The sequence below is a fragment of the Cornus florida genome, unplaced genomic scaffold (genome assembly GCF_030987335.1).
Source record: "Cornus florida cultivar Cherokee Brave unplaced genomic scaffold, ASM3098733v1 CherokeeBrave_3.0.0_Hap2_Chr11, whole genome shotgun sequence".
Classification (NCBI taxonomy): domain Eukaryota; kingdom Viridiplantae; phylum Streptophyta; class Magnoliopsida; order Cornales; family Cornaceae; genus Cornus; species Cornus florida.
This window is the reverse complement of record NW_026775581.1, coordinates 97,562,422-97,581,278: the sequence shown is the minus strand read 5'-3', so window position 1 is coordinate 97,581,278 and position 18,857 is coordinate 97,562,422. Positions and strand designations below refer to the sequence as shown.

Below are 18,857 nucleotides of genomic sequence, written 5' to 3'. Positions count from 1 at the left end.
AGAAGATAGATTAATCCAATTTAAATGCATAATAACAAGAATAATCAAACTGTAAAATATTGCATAATCAAAAGGACAGTAGTTATCCAAATTATCCGAAAAAATACTTAATTAGTTACCAAAAAAAATACTAATATGTTTTATATCAGTGTGTAATATACTAATATGTATAATACTTAATTAGTTACCAAAAAAAAATAATAAAAAAAAAACGATATGTGGCACACGGATTGCCACATAGTTGTTATATTATATATATATATATATATATATATATTTTACGGATTACCCACGGATTGCCATGGATCGGATTCATGGATCAGATCGGATTTTTGACAGTCTAATCCGTGATCTGATCCGTGAACTACGGATTCAATTTTTTAAAATCCGCCACCGATCCGTGGGTCTGGTAATTCAATCCGATCCATACGGATGAGATGGAATCGGATTCGCGGATTGGCGAATTTTTTGCCCACCCCCTGCAACTACTAGCCTTGGATTCTCATATCCAAGGGCAGTACACAGTGGGGGGACAGAGAGCAGCCAAAATTGCTGCCCAATGCCTAGCAACGGGTCCCGAGATGAGGGGCCCAACATGAGTGACGTGGTGAAAAGCGTGGGAGGAGCTTCACTGTCAGGACGACTTAGAAAGACATGGAAACTCCTAAAATCCGAATCCCCCCTCCAAAATAATCAGATCAGCAATTCAAGGAGCCTGACACAATGTTAATGTTAACACGAGCGATGCAATTCATGGAATTCAAATGCTTACATTTTTCCACTACCAATGCTTGCAATATGAAAAACACTTCTTGGCCTTACAAGACACATATTGCTACTTTTAAAGATAAGAAAGCACAAACTATATAGCATCTCCTTCTGAGCTACAAAAATTAGCTGGGCTTTAAATGACCAATTTTGTAATTTTTTATTATTTTTTAATTCTTGATCCAAGCAAATAATTCACAAGCACTGCATATATGGAGACTCTTCAACCTTTTCCCCTGAGTTTTAACACTTGACGGTAGGTATAACTTTGTAATCGAAAAATCAAACGGAATGTAACCCCAATAGTATATCCTTTCTTCTCCAATTGGAGACATGGAGGGGTGTGTTTTTGCTTTTTAACTTCCAACCAAAAAAAAAAATTGTAATTGAAAAATAGTTTTTTTTTTCCCCTTTTCTTTTTCTAAAATGAGGCTACACAATGGGGGTACCCTCCCCCTACAACTCAATTCCCATTCAAAATAAAGGCGGGTTTTGAAGCAAGATATCTCACATCTACATATGTAGTCCAGTCTGAAAATAGCTTATATAGGACTACTTTTCTCATTGATGATGCTCTTTACTAAAGCTTGCCTAAGCCAACGAATTTTCAGCAAGAACAAAAAATGGGCTTTGCTTATTCTAACCTTCCATCAGAATGGATTTCTTCCTTCATCAATTTCAATGAGAAGGAGATGCTCTGGATCTGAACCATTTGGTCCTTCTGAGTAGAGTGTGGGGAGGTAAGCCTTGTATGCTGGCAAGTATCGTGACACAAAATCCATAATCTGCAGATAAGAAGAGTCAGGAAAAGAAAAAAAACTTCAAATTTTGGAATTTGCTGCTGGTCCTTTCAAAGCACTGAATCAGGAAATTCAATAAGAATACACATGGTCAAGCCCACCTCCTCATCAGACATCCCGGGTTTTCCATCCGCCCTCATAGCAATCTCTGCCTGCAATTTCCCACGAGTAGTAAAACAGCTATTGCTAGCAATAAGAATTTTCTTAGAGAAAATTGCGCTTGTGAACATGATGCCAACCTGCAATCGCCACTGGTAGACACAATCCGGGTCTTTAATTTTAATAACTATCCACGCTTTTATGAACTTGTCCCATGCATCATAACAAGCTTCCAAATTTTTGTTCACTGCCTCCAGCTGTAAAATTATGCTTCATCTTCAGCTAAAATGGCCCCAGTAGTCCAGTAAAAACTAACATAATGCGATAATGAATCCGCATAAAATGAAGAAGACAAACATGCCCCAGATCTAACTTGAGTTCTCTAACCTGTGGGTCAACAGCTTTGACGACTTCAGTGGGAAGGGGTTTAAAACCAAGCATCCAACCCTCAAACAAAATAGCCTAATTGATCCAACAAAAGACATATAAATAGTGAGGGGAACAAAATTACAAGTCTTTCTATGGAGGAAAGTTAAGTAGAGACAGACATTTAACCTGAACCCACAAAGCGAACCATGCCACCCAATCTAACCAGTTTTCAGTTTGGCGCTTGTGCCATTTGATTTGCATCAAACCATAGTTCAAAGTTATAGTTAATATTTTTCATGTCATTCAACTTTAGAAATATCATCATTATTTTTTTTCCTAAATAATATCATATCATTATTTTAATATAACCTGGATCGAAATGGAGGTAAAGTTTTGTACCAATCCAATTTCAACCCAATTATTGCCAGCTTGGAAATGAAAATCCTCTTACCGTTAGAGGCCCTTCAACCTCTGGCCATGTTGAAGGATCGGCTCTGTCGCCCCTACCTTTATATGCAGACTGCATGAGAGCAAACAAGGAAACTTGAACTAAAAAGTTGATTGATGATCAAGTAACTTTAGTTTGTTGTGTGCTTACTTTATCATATCGAGGAAGCTTCATCTTCAACCCTGGACAGCTTTGATACATAAATGATTTTCTACTTTGAATAATGATATATTGAAACTAGATGAGCATAGAATGAAGGAGACTCACCTTCTTTAGTCAATTTGCCTAGAGCTGTCAGTGTTTCAATGGATAATGAAAGATCGTGGCTTCCAGCATTTCCCCGTAGCTGGGCATAAAGATATTTTCAATTATTTAGTTACTAAAAAGTCACACCAACTTTGTTGAGTTGAAAATTTGTTAAAAAAAGATCTTGATTGCCACCTCTAAAAGTGCATTCCCTGGATTATTTTCTCTCAGTTTGGCCTAAAATCAAATTGAAACAGCATCAGAAAATCTGAACACAAAGAAGAATAGGGGAAGTAAGAGGCAGAGCTGCATTGAATATTTACCTGATTCTCTGCAGTTAAATAAAAATCATCTATGGAGATAGTTGCAGACTTCCTGATATAGACATGTGTCAGCAGTAACAAATTTCCTTTGTTTTCTCATAATTTTATTGGAATAACAGGATTCCATACAGGCAAGCAATAGATAGCAGTCGGCAAATACCTCCCAGTGACTCGGAAAAGATAATTGAGTGCAAAGACAAGTGTAGTCTTTCCACAACCCTGCGGTGCACTAAAACCAATCTGCATCACAAAAAGATGACAGCTTAGCAGTTTCTACTGTTTCCTGATGACCTGTATAACAGTGTCCATTAATCATATAAAACAACACAATTGAAGAGAGTTAAGTTACTGACGTCCAAAAGAAAGGGGGAAAATAACAAATAAAGGATGGTTTGAACATTTTTAAAATATACCACTAAAGGAGGGATATCTTCAGCATCTTTAAACATGGAACTGTGATGAGAAATTTGCTGTTCACACCACAAGAAGACCGGTATGTAATAGTGGTAGAACCTAGCTTTCTGAGGTATTGTCAGGTAAAGTTCATTGAACTGAAACAGTCTACATAGGTGTACCCCGTATTCTAACCACTTGTCAATGGACTCAGCCACCATTTCTGAGGTCAGACCCAATTTGTTTATAAGGGGACCTGAGCATATAAATTCAAAAAGATCCTGCACAGACGATACTTCTGCAGGTGTTGTGGGAAACACCGAATGTGATATACCCTGCCTTCTCCTGTTGGCAACAGTATCATGACATCTGGAATTGTTTTGCATCCATGAACTTCCAGGGCCTGCATTGATAATTTCTGATATAAAAAAGAGGAAAAATAGAAAATCCAACATCAACTATAAAACAGTAATAGCAAATGTTTTTGCAGCAAATGGATGCTTCACTGCAAGATACAAAATGCACTAGAGATATCAAACAGAACAAAACAATCAATTCTAATGGATAGCTCCTGCATTCCATGTTGTAAATGAAGAGGGCTATACTAAAAGTCAACGACCACATTTTCAGCATTAGTAGAATTGACTATAACGAGAATTCTACTGTCTGATTTCCACTAAATAAGCAACGATAAACTTATTGGATATGATTTTCAAACTTGAAAGCTTTCTCCTACATAATTTTTCTCTTATAGGCCATCTAAAAAACAGCCTCCAAAAACCTTAGAAGTAGAAAATTAGTCGCCAAAACTCAATTTGTGTCTTGTGCCAGTGTTGCCAACTTGTAATTCGGGACATGAGGAATTGTAAAAAAACCAAAACCCATGTAGGGAACATAAATTAGTTTAAATCTAATTCAATGTATTGCTAGGCCACTAAGAAAATTCATGGTTGCAGCAGAATGTAACAAGGGAATTTTTTTTTTCTTTTCCATAATGTAATAACTAATGAAAAATGAAAAATAAAAAAAGGGATGAGATATGAAACAGATTGATTGGGTTAAAGACCACTTGCCCTGCTAAATGCTTACTTCATTAACAAATGTGGTTGTGTGTGAGAAGCAGTATCAAACATTATTGAATAGAGCTAAACTGCAAATGATACACTTTAAACTAATAATACTAAATCTAATGCTCCCTGAAACATTTCCAAAGCTTGTCCTTTGGTTCCAAGAAAGCTAAGAATAGAATCTAACATAATATTTCAACAATATCGCTTTCAAGAGAGTAAGAGAAGGATGAATGATTTCCTTCGACTATGCCAAATAGTTGTTTTAAGCGCGGTCAAACAACTGGCTACCCAAATTAAGAAAACCAACATACAAAATTTTCTTTCATTGTCATTCCCAACATTTTTCATGCAACCAAACTGAGCATCATGTCCCACAAAAAAGGAAAAACAAAGTGATAATGGAAAATGAGAAGAAGAAAAAATAGTTCCAAGACTCAATTCCGTGTCTTGTGCCAACGTGTGTGTGTGTGTGTGTGTGTGTGTGTGTGTGTGTGTGTGTGTGTGTTTTGAAAGGTAAAATTTGGAGTGTCTGTCAGACAACCGTGTAACCACCCCAGCCGGATCAAACCAGCTGAACCTGGTTTTCCGTGAATGAGTACCACAGGACTATTAATCCCCTGGTTCATCCACCAGACTTTGATTCCTATCTCGTTAGAACTCAAGGATACAGAGGTACAAGCCTATAGAACAGATCCTGTTCAAGTAAGGTCTTGTCCCAGTGTTGCCAACAGGCCCAACATTTAATTCGGTACACCAGACAATGTGAAAAAGCCAAAAGCCATGTAAAAGAATAGAAATTAGCTAAAATCCAATTCAAATTATTGCCAGGCCACCATGAGAATACATGATTGCAGCAACATGTAACAAGGCAAGTGGTTTTTTTTCTTTCTTTCTAATATCTATCTATCTATCTGTATATATATATATATATATATATATATATATATATATATTTGAGAATGTAATAACTTATTAGGGAAGTTATAATGATATTTGTCATTGGAGATTAAGCCAGTATCACAAATAAAAAAATAAAAAAGGGATAAGATATGAAACAGATTGGTTGGGCTAAAAGACCACTTGCGCAGCTAATCCTTCTTTAAAAAAAATTGTGGGTGAGAAGCAGTACCTCACATTGTTGAATAGAGCTAAACCACAAACGATGAACTTGAAACTAATAATAATTTAACAATTGCTGAACTAAATCTAATACTCTCTGACTTTCCATAGCACGTCCTTTGGTTTTAAGAAGGCTTAAGATTAGAATCAACTACAAAATTTTCTTTCCTTGTCATTTCCTACACTTTCTATGCAAACAAACAGAGCATCATGCCCCCATAAAAAAGTCCCTGGAAACATAATCGTTACATTCGATATAAATTCTCATTGAAATTAACAAAATCCCTGAAGATATTGCGAAAAGAACTAAATAAAAATCAGTGAACATTCGAGTGAGAGACGAGATATTATTACCTGATTTGGAGAATTGAGATAACATTTGAGAAGGCATGGAAGAGAGCTTCGATTTGGTGGTTGTTGCTTCTGATTTAGAGCGAGAGAGAGTCGAAACGACGGACAATTGGTTATATATATAATAATTATCATTATTATTATAATTAATATAATTACATACAGAGAGTGAAGTGGTCGTCGTCAGCAATGGCTTCGCTGGCTTGGATAACATATTCGAAACCGCCATCTCTCTCCTTTCCACTCTCTCTCACTCTCCCCTTTCTCTCTCTAAACGCGGGCAATTCAGCTTAGGATAGACTAGAGCGATAGAACTGACGAGTGTCCAACTGTGACATAAGTGGAAGTACGAAAATGCCCCCAGTCCAGTTTGGCACTCCTGTTCTGAATTGTAACGATTAATTGCAATTACCAAATTGGCGCGATAGATTGGTAATAAATTGTACAATTTGGTTCAATTTTAGGTGTCAATGACGAAAAAATAGCCACCCAATTCATAATTTTTTTTTATTTTATTTCCAAGGCAAGAAAATCTTTCATTAGATGAAATAAAATATGAATACAATCCATACAAGCTCTCTCTTCTATGAAAGTTGGGAAAACATACATAAAAAAAAATATGAAGTTTCTCTTCTCTGCATAGCATACTGGGCAAGACTATGAGCCAAAATATTTACCTACCTCTTCACCCAACCAATCTTTCATTGATCAATTAGTTTTATATAAGCCTGAATATCTCCCCAAATAACTTCAATGTCAACTAAAACTTTTGATGGATTAATAACCAAACTACAACTCCTTCAATCTCCATTTCTATTAAGTCCCATGTTTGAGCCCACTTTAAGGCTAATCTTGCAGACATGGCTTCAACTACTAGTGCATCAACTACTAGTGCAGAAGTCACATTTGCAAAGAAATGGATGACCGCCTTTAAAACCTTACCCTTACAATCTCAAAGAACCAAGCCACTAACAGCATCTTTGGTGTGATCTCTATAGGCAGCATCAAAATTCAGCTTCAATCCATTTTCTGCAGCAGTTTTCCGTCGCACAACATCAGATTGAGAAGAACTAATCATCCTAGCTTCATGGCTGCCTTTAATAACCTCTTGATACTCATTCCAATGGTGAAACGCTAACTGCATTAGAGCCCTCTCCCCAATCTCTTTCTGCTCATAATAAAATCGATTTCTACTTTTCCATAAATACCAACAAACATAGACAATTAAGCTCAAATATAAATCTCTGTACTCTGCCTTTTCCCACAATTTCATTAGATCACAAAACCAATGCATCCATGTATTATTTTGGAAACAAATAGGATCCAATCTGATAGGGCAAAATTTCCACACTTTAACAGCATAACGACATCTCAACATCACATGCTCAATAGATTCACTATCTAAACCACACCTCAAACAAATATCAAATTCCACAACTTGACGCTTCTTTAGATCTTCTAAAACTGGGACAATCCTGTAAACACAGCTCCAAATAAAGTGATTCAATTTCTCCTTCACCTTAAGCTTCTATATTTTGTCCCAAATTCCATTAACAGCAGCACATCCATCAATTATTCTCTCATATCCCAACGATCTAGTAGCTCTTTGCAACCACTCGAGGGTAACCTTGTATGCAAACTTCACTATAAAACTTCCATCATTTGAGAAGTGCCATACTTTTTTTATCCCTCACAATAGTTTCACTTAATGGAATTGACAAAAAAAATTTAAACTCTTTTTAAGAAAAAAACTGAGAAATAAGCTAATATTCCAAGATTTTGAATAAGGATCCACTAAGTCCTGAACTGTGCGCAAATTACACCCCGTAAGACAAGGTGAAGAAATTTTAAAATCTGAAGAATTTGGAATCCATGGATCAGTCCATACCTGCACTACAGTCCCTGTACCTACTCGCCACCTCAGGCCTCTCTGCGCAACCTCTCTGGATGAACATATGCTCTTCCAAGCCCAACTTGAATTACCTCTTATTCTGGCCTCGAAAAAAGAATTATGAGGGTAATACTTTCCTTTGTAAATTATTGAGAGTAAACTACCATCCTCCACAGTTGGCCGCCATCCTTATTTAGCTAAAAGTGCAATATTAAAAGCTTCGAGATCTCTAAAACCCAAGCCAACCTCTTGCTTATTCCTGCACAACTATTCCCATTTTAACCAACACAAGTTCTGTCCTTCCTTAGACCCAGACCACCAAAAGTGCATAACTTTACTACTCAGACTTTTGCAAACTCCCACATGAAGCTTGAAACAACTCATGGTATACGTAGGAAGGGCTTAAAGAACAGACTTAATAAGAGTCTCCTTCCCAGTAGTAGAAAAGAAACAATCTTTCCACCTTTTTATCTTGTCAACCATTCTGTCTTCAAGATATTTGAAAATTTGTTTTTTGGATCAACCAATCTCAGTTGGCAGCCCCAAATCCCCGTCAAACCTTTCCCCTATGACAACTCCCAACCTTCTACTCAAATCTTCCCTCTCATCAACCGGGACATTAGCACTAACAATAATGGAAGATTTTGAGTAATTGATTTGTTGTCCTATTAATCTCTCATACATGAGCAGCAGCTGTTCAATACATTTAGTTCTCTGTCATTTGCTCTACAAAACACCAAAGAATCATCAACATATAGCAAATGAGGTACAGTTGGCCCTCTATTCATTCGAATCCCAAAGAAATGTCTATCAGTCGTTGCCTTGTTAATTAACTTGGTAAGTCCCTCTGCACATAACAGGAATAAGTAAGGTGATAAAGGATCACCTTGTTTAATCCCTCTAGATGGCACAAAGAGATCCCCAGTACTACCATTCAACAAAATAGAGTAAGAGACAGTACTAACGGTTTCCATATCCGCTGTAATCCAATTGTCATCAAAACCCAATTCACAATTTACTGGTGAGAAAGTTTATTTATTTATGTTCATTGTGTGGGAATAATCAAAAAGTCAAGACATGATTAAATAAAGAAGTAAATAGTATCTCCTTAAAATAGAAAGAAAAAATTTGTGAATTATTTATTAGATGGGTTGTATTTAATTTTTAAGAGATAAAACTTATGCATAAAGTGAGTATAAAAATGAGAATGTTGAGATTGATATACAGTAAAATTTAAAAAGAATTAAGTTTATGAGATGATTAGAGTATCACTAATTGAAAATGAAATGAAACAAAAATGGTTAAAACTATTCGAGATGCCGCAAATAATTTTTTTACCAGGAAGGGAAAGAGTAAAAAATAAGGTAAATAAAGTTATTAAGAAATGATCACGACCTCAAATTGAAAGAAAAGTAAATATTCACCGACTCTAAATTGCTCTAAAAAAAACAAAAAATAAAAAAAAACAGCTTTGGTTGTTGTTGAGGGATCAGACTAATCTCCCACAGAGCAAAAATATTGGTCCAACTTGTGAATTTAATTTAAAAATATAATACCATCCTAAATTTTACAAATTTTAAATTAATTTTTTTATAAATTATAATATTATAGTAGATAGTAATATGTATAATAATAAAAATAATTTAAAACTATATTTACAGTTAATTATGAAATTACAGTATTCTCCATCATCCAATCTTAAAAAAAAAAAAATACAATCTTTTATCGAATGATGTTGCATCTATCCCTGCCAAAATTTGTTGTCCTCCGTGCATTTCTCGACTTGAAATAGGACAATACAATCACTATTTTAGACCTGTTTTTATCAAATAATAGTTTAATATAAATTCTAATTAGTTTTAAAGAATAGTTTTTTTAATTTCTAATCAGTTTTAAAGATTACTATTATAAATTGTAATTGAACAAATTTTCAAAAAGTTTCCATATTCCTTTTGTAAGCACTGACTTGAATCAAAATTTTAATTGTTCTCTTCAATTGCAGTAGATTTGGCGCTGCCCCAAAAAAAAAAAAACTAAATTAGAGTCTATATTTATTTTTCAGTGGAATGAAACAGTGAAGCATTTAAAATGCCTGTATTTTAAAATTCCTGTATATGGGTCATACATTGTTTAATTCTGTTATTTCCCACTGATGGAAGTTGAAATTTCAGAGGAATTTAATCTAATTATGGATCTGGTTTTTGTTCCCCTCGTATTAGAAAGCCAATGGAGTGACACATAGACGAGTCGGTTTTTGTGTTCGCGTTTGGTAGAGAGAGAGAATAGAGAGAGAGAGAGGCAGCATTCAATTAGGTCTATTAAACAGTCAAGTGGTTGTTTTTGGATGATTTTAGACAGAGAGAGATGCTTATCTATCTGATCTGTAATGGATAATCCAAATCCTCCTTTTCCATCAACATTCAGAACAATACAAAGTCAAGAGATGCCATTACGCAACACAAGCACAGAGTCTCACATTGATACACAAACTTTTCGTCTTCTTTTGGCTTTGCCTTTTTGTAGTTGTTGAGACTCTTTCAAAGCAATTGGTTGGTAATGGCGTGCGATATATATGACTGGCCTGTTTTGCGTAATTGCAATCTATATCCACATCTGACGAAAAGTGCATTTGCTTTAATCTATTGAGTACTGAGAATGCTTTTTTGTCTTTAAAGCTTGGAGGGACCGTTTTGGTCATTGTAGGCGAGAGAAGGTGAACAGAGACAGAGAGAGAAAGAGTTGGTGAGAGTCTGAGAGATGGGTTCGTCTGGAATGCTAGCTAAGAGGGCTTTACTCACTAATACACCCGTCATGGTTCAGGTATGATCACGATAATTTCAAGCCCCAAATTGGGTTTTATTGTTCTTTGTTAGCTGGTTTTTCTCTCGATCAATCTCTACAACTTTATATGTTAGTTGTGTTTGTACACTTGATTATACATTTTTTTTTATTTAAATTTTTTATTATTAATATATGCATGCATATTTACATGTTTCCAGTGCATAATGTAATGGCGTTTTGATTGTAAATGGGTTTTGTGTTTGCAGATACAGGAGCTGATCCGAGGTGCTAAAGATGCAATGTCTCTTGCTCAGGTTTATTTTACTCTATTCAATGTTTTTCAAAGTAGTTGTTTAATAATTGTTGTTGGCCTGGTGGAAATGGAGTTCGAGAAATTTCAGAAAATGTGAGGAGTTTCCTTCTGTCCCTGTTCTTAAATCTATGACTCAGTTTTTCTATCCATATGTTTGTGGCAAATACATTATTCCCCCAATTTGACTTGTCTAAGTTGCTGAAATTATAGTGACACTGGACGTCTTTAGATGTTAAATATTCATATTATGAGGAGAAATTCCAATCTGTTGAAATATTCAAGCAAATGACTAAATGCTTCTAGTAATTAAAGAGCCACGGATCAAATTTCTGATTGAATTTTTCCGTGCACAACTAAAATCAGTGGATTGGTTTCGGTATCTTAATACCATGATTTTGAGTCCATGACTGAGCTGAGAACAGGGTCATTGTTTAAGCAATGGTGCTTATGTAAGGTGGTCTGAGGTGGGAGTGAAACGAACGTTGTTTGTGGGCTGGATGGCTCAATGTGAGCTATAAGTTGAAAACTTTACCCATTGACAAAATGTATCCAATGTCAGTTTCCATGTGGGTTTCACTGGTTCAAAGGCACAAAGCCAGAAACCTTTTACTTGGTCGCTGTTTTAAGTGACAGTTGCATTGGTAGTTTATGATTGTGTGGATGATGGGCTGTTCTATTATAGAAAGATCTGTTTTAGTTGTTCTAGTATTGAGTAAAGAGATGATTCCAGATGAATTAGACTATCTTTTTATATATCCTTTTTTTTTTTATTTTTTTATTTTTATTTATTAACTTTCTTTTTATCTGGTGGATAATAATATTTAAAAGAAACCTGTTTTTAGGTGTAGTAACTACTGTGGCATTTTAAGATATCAATTATCCCATAAGACCTCATTTAGATAAAAGTTTCCTTGGCTTTCTTCTTTCATTTTTTGGTGTGGTATCATAAAGATCCAAATCCTATAGGTGGGACTGATAACTGCCCCACTTCTCCATTACATGAGTTTCATCTCGTGTGCAAATTTTTATTGGGATCAATGTCATTCTGATTTGCCCCAATGTTTTATTGGGGTATTTTCTCTGTTAATCTTTGAGGAAGTCCTTCCTCACTTGATGGTTAAATTTCATGTTTAGGGTGGGGGTGAACAAGCAGCTTAAGCTGGATGTTACAGCATGGACATCATGTTCTGTGAAATTCTGAAACTGGAAGCTCAGTCTTGCATCTGCCTCTCCTGTTTAACCAACATGGGACTTCTTTAAAGATCAAATAATATTATTAACATATTATGGTTAATGTGGACTTCATATTGAATGGACCGCCCCACTAACATGACAATACTAAATCAGTATCTGGTAGTTCAGTAACTACTTCAGAGTTATAATGCAATCAGTGATATTATTGATTTGGTAACTTGATTTTGATTTAGTTTTGCCCTTTTGTTGGATTTGGCGTGTAATGTTACTTGGTAATATCTGTCTTGACAACAACATTGGCAGCATCTCATTCTTTGATTATTATACTCTCATTTAGGGGGTAGTGTATTGGAAGCCACCCAAACAGGCACTGGAAAGGGTAAAAGAACTTGTTTGGGAGCCTTCAATTAGTCGATATGGTGCTGATGAAGGTCTTCCTGAGCTCAGGCAGGCATTGATTGAAAAGGTATAATCAATTGATTCTAATATTTCCAGTTGAAGACTTGTAATGTTTAGAGATTCTGATAAGGCTAAACAAGCAAGATTCGTGATTTTATTGTCTTAGCTAAAACCATGTTTATATTATGTTTCTTTGTAATAATTTGAATTTGGTTTTTGACCACATGACTGGGCAACTAAAATTTTCTCCTCTGCTACTCATTAATTAACCACTTTTTCTTTGTTTTGCAGTTGCATCAAGAAAATAAGTTATTCAAATCTTCAGTGATGGTTACTGCTGGTGCAAATCAGGTGACAAGGCATGCTTTATATGTTGTTAGTCTTTTTCCTCAAACTCCCCAAAACCAACCCCCCCTCCTCTCTTCCCTTTTTTTTTTTTTAAAAAAAACTTTGTGAGGTAATTAAAAAAAATTGTCTGGTTCTGTGGAAGTTACCAAAGCTAATTGGAAGGGTCTGAGATTTTATTTAAACATTGGTTCGTATTCCATAGGGAAATACTGAAGAGTGAAAAGGTGCAAAAGAAGTTGTGTGATGCCTCGTTGTATTTATGTGCTATTAGAGCTGCTCTTGTTTCATTGTAGTTAATATTGACAGTTGCGCTTTTGTCTTCTCTAGATTGGGTGTTTCTCATGTTATTATTATTATTTTCTCTCATCTAATCAATTTCGCGGTATGGAGATTGCCTCCCTTAACATCCATGCAACATTTTTGATAGGATGCAAATGGGGTGTTAAGAGGCATAATTTCCTTCAGAAGAAAGAAATTAGTGTACCTAATTCTCCAGTTCTTTTTTTTTTTGATCTCATGTGTTGGTAGTTCTCTTTTTTATTGATCATATCCAATCTTTTTAGATGTTTAGGGGCCATTGCTTAGTGCACTGGTAAATTCCTCAGTCTATCAAGCGTGATGATGCAAGCTTGAATCCCGAGAGCAGTCATTTTGTGCAATTAATGCCAAATATAATGTCTTTATATAGTCGACCCTCCTAGCACCCTCGATAAATGGGGACCACGCTGGGTAATGATTCCTCCATTTTTTTTTTTTTTTTTTTTTTTTTTTTCCGACTCTTTTTATCCAATAGGCTATTTGAAAGAACTCCTACAAATTTTGGGAGATTGGAATTAAGAAGGTATAGAATGACAGCTATAAAGATGAATGAGAAATGGGCATGTGCCATACATATGTGATATTCTTTCTCTACATATTATTATGTGCATTCTACACTTTTTGCTATTTTCTAGACGGTAATGATCTCTTGCTCACTGGTGAGGATGAAATTTATCCACGCCAAGCATGATGACAGTTGGATATGAATGCTATCTTTTTTGTGGTAACTATCGTTTTTAGACTTGAATCATATCAAACGGTCATCATGCTTGGTGTGGATAAATTTCATGCTCACCGGTGAGCAAGAGATCATTACCTATTTTCTGGATATCAAAACCTGAGTTTCATATATGTCAAGTAAGACTGCCAACTTTCCTTCACTGTAAATTCTTATCAGTTTATAACTGTTTATTTTATTTTTTATCATAAAGAATGAGTATTGAATTTCATGATTGTTTGTATCTGTGCCTATATTTGTTATTTTTCATCCATTCTATAAAGATTTTGAAGGCAGTTTCTTTCTTTAAATTACAGGCATTTGTGAATATTGTTCTTGCATTGTGTGATGTAGAGGATTCTGTGGTTATGTTTGCACCATACTACTTCAATTCTTATATGGCATTCCAGATGACTGGCGTAACTAACATTCTGGTGGGTCCCTGTAATCAGAAAACTCTCCATCCTGATGCAGGTTAGAAACTTTGTGAACTGTTCCTGGTGCATAGGGATGTGTCCTGGAAACAGTCACCTCTCTCTCTCTGTTGTTTCAGGATTTTGAGATTTAATTCAAATTTTCTGATTTTTTTAGTTGCACTGAGTGTGTACGGTTTTGATCTGGTGGCTTAGAATGGATGGTGACTCGTAAGCTTACTTGTGGAAGCTTATCTCCATTTACTTCTTTATTGTAGATTCAGAATATGAAGTATTAAGAACTACTTTCTCCAGCTTGAATTTTAGTAACTTTTGGAATTTGGGCAGATAACTGGGTTGCTGTTTTCCATTGGTGTATCGTACTTGTATTTCTTTTTTCTTTAATCTTTGGATGAAATAATCTTTTCTTCATCTTTTTAATGGTTCTGGTTCCAGATTTTGAGAAAATGCGGTTACTCTGGAGTTGGTTTACTTTATTTTTTGAACCCACTCAATTGTCATAGTCAAGTAATAAATGTTTTGCTATGTTAGTGTATCTATGATGTTGTCCATAAGATACTGTTGTGAGAGAAACATTGGAGATTTTATTATTGTTCCGTTCGAGTTAAGCATTGGAAGAATTGAATAAACAGTACATGTTTTTCCTTGATTTGATAATGATTTTATTATTGTTCTATATGAGCAAACATTTATCAGTATTTTCTTGATTTTCAGATTGGTTAGAAAAGACTTTACTGGAAACTAAACCAACCCCAAAACTTGTTTCCGTTGTTAATCCTGGCAATCCATCTGGAACTTACATTCCTGAGCCTCTTCTCAAGGTCTCTCTCTCTATATAAGTGTGTGTGCGCGCACGCGTTTGTGTATATACATATATTATTGTGAACAAATCAGTCTGAAGCTTGTCACTATCAATTAACAGTTGAGAATGAGCTTTTTCCCCCTTCCTGTTGTAGAATATTTTTTGACACCTTTCACTTGTTTTATTTCGTTTAAGTAGAGGATTTCAGATCTCTGCAGAGATGCTGGATGCTGGCTTGTTGTAGATAATACATACGAGTAAGTATATTAGTTCTTCCTTTCCTGAAAACTCTTCGTATAATGATACTTTCTCTTGTTGTTTTTCTACTATGCTTGAAGATATTGCCAGTGACTGTTCTAGACATTGCATGTGCAGGTACTTTATGTATGATGGTCTGAAACACTCCTGTCTCGAGGGCAACCACATAGTCAACATCTTTTCCTTCTCTAAAGCATATGGGATGATGGGATGGCGAGTTGGATATGTAAGTAATGGTTGCTTTTCTTTATGTTTATTCACAAATCAATTTGTTTTCTTTGGTAACAAATATAAAGTGTTTGCTTCCTTTTAAATGTAATATTAAGCTTGCTAAGAACAAATGGTATGATTAAATAATGCTTAACTTGTATTCTCTTATCTCATAAGCAATTATTGCTTCTCTTCTTAAATTCACACCACGCGATCATTCTTTGTATTCTTACTTTGACAGGATATTTTCCAAAGCCAAGATCTATCCTTACACCGCCAGTTTACGCCATTAATATCTCTTTATAGAAGTAGTATCATTTTGAAGTAGATGACTTCATGTGATACTATAATCTTTTTTCTTCTAAGATATGAATAATGTGTATTATCAAACACGATTAAAATTTTGTGAGGTGATAAATAATTTGCTTTCCAAGAAAATGATTGTTATTTGCTTCTAAATTTTCTTCCTGTGCAAAGACTGATCTTTTAAAATTTCAAGTGGCCAAAATGGTTACAAATCCATGCTACATGTGCTAATAAATGTAAATCATTCAAAAATGGGTTCTCCCTCTTGGACCATCGTGTTTGACCTGATCAGTTCTAAATCATGTCCTCACCTTAGCATTCCTGAACATGATGAAAACCCCTAGTTTGAGGTATCACATGAACAACTTTATCCCGTATCCACAACTTAATTTTAATATCTTACTCTTTTAAACTACCAGTCTTGCACAGCCAGCCAGAAGTTCTCTCACTTCATAATTCTCCTTATCTCAAGTTACATCGTTTATGCCATAATACTCGACTCCAGTAGCACCTACTCTTCTTGTAGTAGCAGAAAGTGGGATGGATTTGTTTAGGTTTTAGCTGGATGAGTGGAAGGACAATAAGGCTAGAGTGCTTGGAGGAGGACTAGAGGAACAAAAGAAGAAAGGTATATTGTATACACGATAGAGAGTAGTAGGATGGAAATTTTTTTGGTGCCAAACAACAGAATAATCCCTTTTTATTATCTTCTTTCTTTGTTTTCATCATGCTTTCTTTTCCAATTATTACATCTTATCTGATCTTAAAGCCTAGCTTATTTACCTCAATGATGTTTGTTTAATGTTGCAATGACTCTTCTAAATCGTACTTAAATTGTGAAGCTGTAAAAAATATGGGGGCTATTGCTTGGGAAATGGTAAAGTTCTGACAAATGAGTGTGAGAACGCGAGGTTAAGTCTCAAAGCATTCAACTTTGTGTAAAAATTATGGTAAAAGTTAGTTGTCTCTAGTCTACCTCTACCAGCACCCATGTTATTGGGACTGGCCCTAGATGACGGCCTTTGGTATCTTGAATTCAACATCTTCTCATTTTTTCATTATTTTGTTCATACTGGCACTTGCTTTCTTTCTCTTGCTTTGAGATAGAAATATATTCTTTCTAACACATACTTTCTGCTTTTATTTTCATATTTAATACAAATATTAGTGCTGCAAATAAGAGTTTGTTATCTTCAATTTCTCAGATAGCATATCCTTCAGACGTGGAGGGCATTGGAGCTCAGCTCCTCAAAATCCAAGATAATGTTCCGATTTGTGCTGCTGTAATCTCACAGCGCCTGGCTCTACACTCCTTAGAAGTGGGACCTGAGTGGGTGACGGAACAGGTGAAAGACCTCGTCAAGAACAGAGCTCTTGTTCTAGAAGCATTATCACCCCTGGGAGAGGATGCCGTTAAAGGAGGAGAAGGTGCAATTTACCTATGGGCAAAACTTCCAGATAATTACCTGGACGACTTTGAAGTAGTTCGTTGGCTTGCTAAGAGGCATGGGGTGGTTGTGATCCCAGGAAGTGCAAGCGGCTGTCCAGGGTATGTAAGAATCTCATATGGAGGGCTAATAGAGGATGAATGTCGAATTGCTGCAGGGAGGCTGAGAAGAGGGTTAGAAGAACTGGTGAGAGACGGAATGGTACAGTGACTGCCCTTAAGCAACTAATGCAAATCCATAGCCAGTGCGTTTCTGTTCTTAATAATTGGGGGGTTTTCAGGTTCTGTGTAATTCATCTGAAACATTAATGCCATTCCATTACCAATAAAGTTTGCATGAGAAATCATTTATGAAGAAGTATGACCATTGTGATGAACATGTGGTAGTACATTTCTTGTGCATGCACTTGCATTAGTGGAGAGCACTGCTAGCCAATGCATATGGAAATACATTTCCTTTGCACTTGCTATCTTGTGGCGATCGTGGCCTGATGAGGGATCGTGGTTGCCATAGTCGCGACTGTGGTTAGCATTATTCTTTAACTTATCATTACAGGATTATATTTTTTATATAGAATGTGCTATGTTGAGAACATTGAATTGAGACATGTACCAGAAGTTTCATTCCATTCTATGCAGGGTGGTTTACTGTCTTACTGCAGATACAGTTGGCTTAGTTAGTATTAATGTGAGGTTCAGAAGCTGGACAGTTTGTAAATGTCAATAAAAAACCAATTGCTATGCTCTGAAGGGTCTTGTGTGTTCTACTGATTGAACATATACTCTCAGAAGACTAGTTAGACACTTTTTTTTTTTCCTAAACATGTTTTTAGACTAGTTGCAAACCAGTTCTGCCAAAAAACATATTAAATTAATCAACAAAAAAAAAAAGCAAATTTTAGTGCCAACTTTTCAAGTTTTGTTTTTCAAATAGAAGAGATGAAAGAAAGGAAAAGATTTTTGTTACATGAGGTGAAAAGATAAGTCATGCATTCACTTGTTATATGGAAACATACAAATAGTTGTCAATTTCTCTTCCTTTATTTTCAAATTCAAAGGTGACCTCTCCCTTTGACACCTTCTCTCTCTCTCTCTCTAAAGTCCTTTAATAGAGACACACTGAAAAGAACCAGAGATCATTTATAAAAAATAAAATTAAAAAAAACCTACTATAATGAGAATCTTATTTCTTTAAAATTACTAAATCAATGCAAAAGATAGTTCAAATTCTGACTCTCCAATAGCCCAAACCTGACTCCCCAGCATTTTTCATGTATTTTTTTTATTTTACCATGTCTTTGTTGAATACGAGTATTTATTTTTTCACTTTGTTTACCACTGGCCATAAAAAAATTAATTAAAGGGGAATATGAAAAAAGAGAGTAAAAGAGAGAGATCTATCATGACCATCGAGTGCATATAAATGGATTTGAACCGAAGCTGGTCCCACAA

The 18,857-nt window shown here is 35.4% G+C and overlaps 2 protein-coding genes and 1 pseudogene across 3 annotated transcripts; 1 reads left to right on the top strand and 2 right to left on the bottom strand.

Annotated features, from left to right (window-relative positions):
- Positions 1-1,148: 1,148 nt before the first annotated feature.
- On the bottom strand, positions 1,149-6,284 carry LOC132283046 (D-glycerate 3-kinase, chloroplastic). Of its 2 annotated transcripts, none has more exons than XM_059784925.1 (12): positions 5,990-6,284; positions 3,467-3,864; positions 3,214-3,293; positions 3,054-3,105; positions 2,926-2,967; positions 2,752-2,830; positions 2,635-2,666; positions 2,488-2,556; positions 2,055-2,129; positions 1,808-1,924; positions 1,670-1,720; positions 1,149-1,553 (listed from the first exon to the last, which is right to left on the bottom strand). In XM_059784925.1, the coding sequence occupies exons 1-12, from the start codon at positions 6,213-6,215 to the stop codon at positions 1,419-1,421; spliced, it is 1,356 nt and encodes a 451-aa protein (XP_059640908.1). In that variant the 5' UTR covers positions 6,216-6,284; the 3' UTR covers positions 1,149-1,418. The 2 variants fall into 2 exon arrangements, with proteins under 2 accessions (XP_059640908.1, XP_059640909.1); XM_059784926.1 differs by having other exon boundaries at positions 3,467-3,849; positions 5,990-6,283.
- LOC132287612 (small nucleolar RNA U3) lies at positions 5,043-5,228 on the bottom strand (annotated as a pseudogene).
- A 3,748-nt stretch (positions 6,285-10,032) lies between the features above and the next one.
- LOC132285026 (aromatic aminotransferase ISS1-like) lies at positions 10,033-17,782 on the top strand. Its single transcript, XM_059787185.1, has 9 exons — positions 10,033-10,697; positions 10,925-10,972; positions 12,503-12,631; positions 12,856-12,915; positions 14,266-14,422; positions 15,097-15,203; positions 15,383-15,441; positions 15,560-15,668; positions 17,164-17,782. Exons 1-9 carry the CDS (start codon positions 10,635-10,637, stop codon positions 17,614-17,616), a joined length of 1,185 nt encoding a protein of 394 aa, XP_059643168.1. The 5' UTR covers positions 10,033-10,634; the 3' UTR covers positions 17,617-17,782.
- Positions 17,783-18,857: the final 1,075 nt, after the last annotated feature.

Excerpts from the sequence above, each read along its gene's own strand:
- LOC132285026 (XM_059787185.1), top strand. The coding sequence starts at position 10,635 with ATGGGTTCGTCTGGAATGCTAGCTAAGAGGGCTTTACTCACTAATACA. Across the intron at positions 10,698-10,924 it reads ATACACCCGTCATGGTTCAG|ATACAGGAGCTGATCCGAGG; the intron begins GTATGATCACGA and ends TTGTGTTTGCAG. Across the intron at positions 10,973-12,502 it reads ATGCAATGTCTCTTGCTCAG|GGGGTAGTGTATTGGAAGCC; the intron begins GTTTATTTTACT and ends ACTCTCATTTAG.
- LOC132283046 (XM_059784925.1), bottom strand. The coding sequence starts at position 6,215 with ATGGCGGTTTCGAATATGTTATCCAAGCCAGCGAAGCCATTGCTGACG. Across the intron at positions 3,294-3,466 it reads AAGATATCCCTCCTTTAGTG|ATTGGTTTTAGTGCACCGCA; the intron begins GTATATTTTAAA and ends TTTGTGATGCAG. Across the intron at positions 2,130-2,487 it reads AGGTTGAAGGGCCTCTAACG|GCTATTTTGTTTGAGGGTTG; the intron begins GTAAGAGGATTT and ends TGGATCAATTAG.